This window comes from Micropterus dolomieu, linkage group LG08 (genome assembly GCF_021292245.1).
Source record: "Micropterus dolomieu isolate WLL.071019.BEF.003 ecotype Adirondacks linkage group LG08, ASM2129224v1, whole genome shotgun sequence".
Taxonomy (NCBI): Eukaryota; Metazoa; Chordata; class Actinopteri; order Centrarchiformes; family Centrarchidae; genus Micropterus; species Micropterus dolomieu.
Window position 1 is genome coordinate 23,146,132 of NC_060157.1, and position 3,464 is coordinate 23,149,595.

The following is a 3,464-nucleotide window of genomic DNA, read 5'->3' on the forward strand; positions in this document are numbered from 1 at the left end:
TCTTCAGGCAGTTCCTTTGACCTCATGATTCTCATTTGCTCTGACATGCACTGTGAGCTGTAAGGTCTTATATAGACAGGTGTGTGGCTTTCCTAATCAAGTCCAATCAGTATAATCAAACACAGCTGGACTCAAATGAAGGTGTAGAACCATCTCAAGGATGATCAGAAGAAATAGACAGCACCTGAGTTAAATATGAGTGTCACGGCAAAGGGTCTGAATACTTATGACCATGTGATATTTCAGTTTTTCTTTTTTAATAAATTTGCAAAAATTTCTACATTTCTGTTTTTTTCTGTCAAGATGGGGTGCTGAGTGTACATTACTGAGAAATAAAATGAACTTTTTTGATTTTTGGAAAATGGCTGCAATGAAACAAAGAGTGAAAAATTTAAAGGGGTCTGAATACTTTCCGTACCCACTGTATGTCAAGGACCACATTAACCACATGTGTATGGACAATTCTATAGTGAATTAAGGCTAAAATACATTAAACTGGTCATAGTGAGTGACCTTTAATTTGGTAAGAGAAAGGGTCAGATTCACGCTTACTTCCAGCTATCAGAAGAAATCAGTATTCACATTAAGTAACTGAATCTAACTCACATTACTGATCTAAACTAAACCTGATTCTGTAATCTTCCCTCAGCACTCCTCACAGCCCAGCCACTCTCCTCCCAACCACATCTCCCCAGAGCCGTCCATCCCAGCAGCAGCTCGTGACCTTTACCCCCTAATTCTCAACATGGTGGCGAGTCATGCAAAGAGTGCAAGCAGCTTGGCTAAGTTCTGGGTGGTGCAGCTGGACAAGCAGCAGGACAAGAGGGACTGTAACCTGGCGCATGAACTGAGGGCCTGCAAGACTTTTTGTTTGATGAAGGACTTTAACAAACTGTGCAGGCGTCTTCATACCCAGAAGCAGGGCAACAAAAAGATATCAGATATGATCTTCGGACCAGGGATTGCCCACAGTGAAAAGAGTTCAGTGAAGTTAAGGGAAGCTGTAGAAATGCTAGGCAGACATCAGGCAAGCATTTTCAGAGGTGTGGAACCACTGAAATCTGTGGTCATCGATCTTTGAACATCTGTAATGAAAATGTTCACTTTGATGGATAAAGAAGATTAGTTAATATCTGGCCCTTTCATTGCTTATTGTTTTCTAAAAGGCATTTATTTATTTTATTTTTTACAGACGAAATAGACCCTAGGGTTACTTTTGTTACCAAAACATTGGCAAGAACACCGCAGGGTAAATATGTGTCAGTATATCTTCTGTGGTTTGCATCACTGCTTACTGTAGCCTATTATATTTATTTGTTGTGTTTATTTCATTTGCAATCCTTAAATTATCAATTAAAGAGAAAGAGGTGGTTTGTAGCGGAACTGATTTTAAAATTCTCTACCAACTAAAACTAAAGCATGCTGCATGGTCTGTTACATTATGTATTCCAATCCCTTAGGATTTTTGTATATGTTTTATTTTTATATTTATGGAATTTTCACCATCCTGTGGAAAATCACTAACCAATTTGTTTTAATGTCAGCACTTTATAGTTTGTATGATTTCTTGATTCCGCTAAATGGTGGTCAGATGGGTCTTTTTTATGTGTTCTCCAGTTTCCCCCCACAGTACAGTTAGGACCGGAAGCACTGAGTTGTTTGTTTGTTTCTCTGTATGTCAGCCCCGTGATACACTGGGCAGCTTTCTGGGGTACTCTGCTTCTCTACCAGTGTATGCTAGGGTAGACATAAAAATGTATGGTTGTATGTTGCCCTTCAACTTGTGTAAGAAGTTTTCTTTAAATACAATGAGAAATGTCAATAAAAAAAACCAACCCATATTATTATTATTATTAATATTATTATTATTATTATAACATTAAAATTCACAGAGAACATGGAGAACTGTTTAGTCCAGTGAAGAAGTCAGTTGATGATACCGGGCTCTCTGCCAAAGCCATAAGCAGCAGCAGCATATACAGCACTATACAGTTACAGTGTATAAATACACAGTTCAAATGATGAGAAGGGTATAATTTGATACGCGGTGTCGACACATTTATTTCATTTGGCATGAAGCATTTGTCAGGGAATGGATTCATGAACTATCCTACTGGGGATAGGCCATGGGGCCCAGTAGACCAGGGGTTTGGTTAAAGTTGGGGATATCCCAAAGAATTCATCTCAATACACACAAAGGTTTCCCTCCTACAGGTGGTTAATGGCTAATGTTAGTAAACTTTAGATATTGTGGTCTAACTTCCATTACTGAGTCAGTTTGCTGACTTTCTGACTCTTCTCTTGTTCTGATATGCTACATTTTAGCACACACACACACACACACACACACACACACACACACACACACACACACGCTTTAATAGGCTACTAGCTATCTGAGTTGAGTGAAATCATTATATTTTTATTTGTCCTTTTCCAGTCAAAAATACAGCAGCACTATGCACACCTATGCTACCGTAAACTTACATGAAAATTAGTAAAGCAGTTTAAATCTTTCTGATAGGAAGTAGCTCTGCCTTAAAAAAAAACATGGTAGATTTTTATCGTCATATTACAACCAGGTTATAAAATGAAATGCAGTGTGCACCTCCCTTCTGCTACACAGGCAGCATACAACAATTGTAAAATGGTAAACAGAATTAAACTATATTGCATGGAAAGCTGCAGATGAATTTGATTTAGAATTTCTCAGTCTTATAGCTTGAACGCCACTAGAACACTATATGCTCCCAAAATGCAGGGTTACTTGTGGTTCCTAGAGTCTCCAAAAGTAGAATGGGAGCCAAAGCCTTCATGCTGCTTTTCACGTGACGTCACATTCCCAGGAAAACGCTCTCTTGATGCAACTATAACCAGCTGCAGCCTGCAGACCGTGACGGAAGTTGAACTTCCAAATATGGTTCCCCTTCGAGGGAACTCGAACTGCGTCGGTTACGACACTATGGGAACGCCTCTAGGCGAAGCAGGTCTGAACGTGAATGAAATCACTCCAATCCTATTGGCTTGTTGCTAGAACGGTAAGGTGTGACGGAATAACCGGAGGAGTATAAAGCACACCTGTACACACTCATCATTAGCTTTTTTCTATTCAGCAGGCGCTCTGTATGTTGTTTGAAGAAAGCTCCAGTCCTACAAGCAGTGTGTCTTACCTGAAGAAGAAGTCTACCAGCATGTCCGGCCACCGGATGTACAGAAGGTGTGTTTTTTTCTTGCCCTCCGTACATCACGGATGGAGATTCTCATGAGATGTGTGTCTCATGTTTGGGGATGGAGCACGCCCGGGCAGCTCTCGAGGGGGCTGCCTGCGCCCGTTGCGAAGCCCTTTCCGTGCGGGTACTGAGGTACAGCATGGCTCTCTTTTCCGAGGATGGTCGGATGTGTTTTCCCCGTGGCGCGGGCCCTGCGGCCGCTGAGGCGGCCCGGCGGCTTCACTCATGGGTTCA

General features: G+C 41.2%; 1 protein-coding gene across 2 annotated transcripts in view; it reads left to right on the forward strand.

Moving 5' to 3' along the window:
* LOC123975290 (interleukin-17 receptor D) overlaps positions 1-1,841 on the forward strand; it is a 6,794-nt gene extending 4,953 nt beyond the window's left edge. For both annotated transcript variants that reach the window (XM_046056616.1, XM_046056617.1), the window contains one exon: positions 650-1,841. In XM_046056616.1, coding sequence (XP_045912572.1) covers positions 650-1,081 — 432 coding nt within the window. In that variant the 3' untranslated portion in view covers positions 1,082-1,841. The remainder of the gene's footprint in view (positions 1-649) is intronic.
* The last annotated feature ends 1,623 nt before the right edge of the window (positions 1,842-3,464 follow it).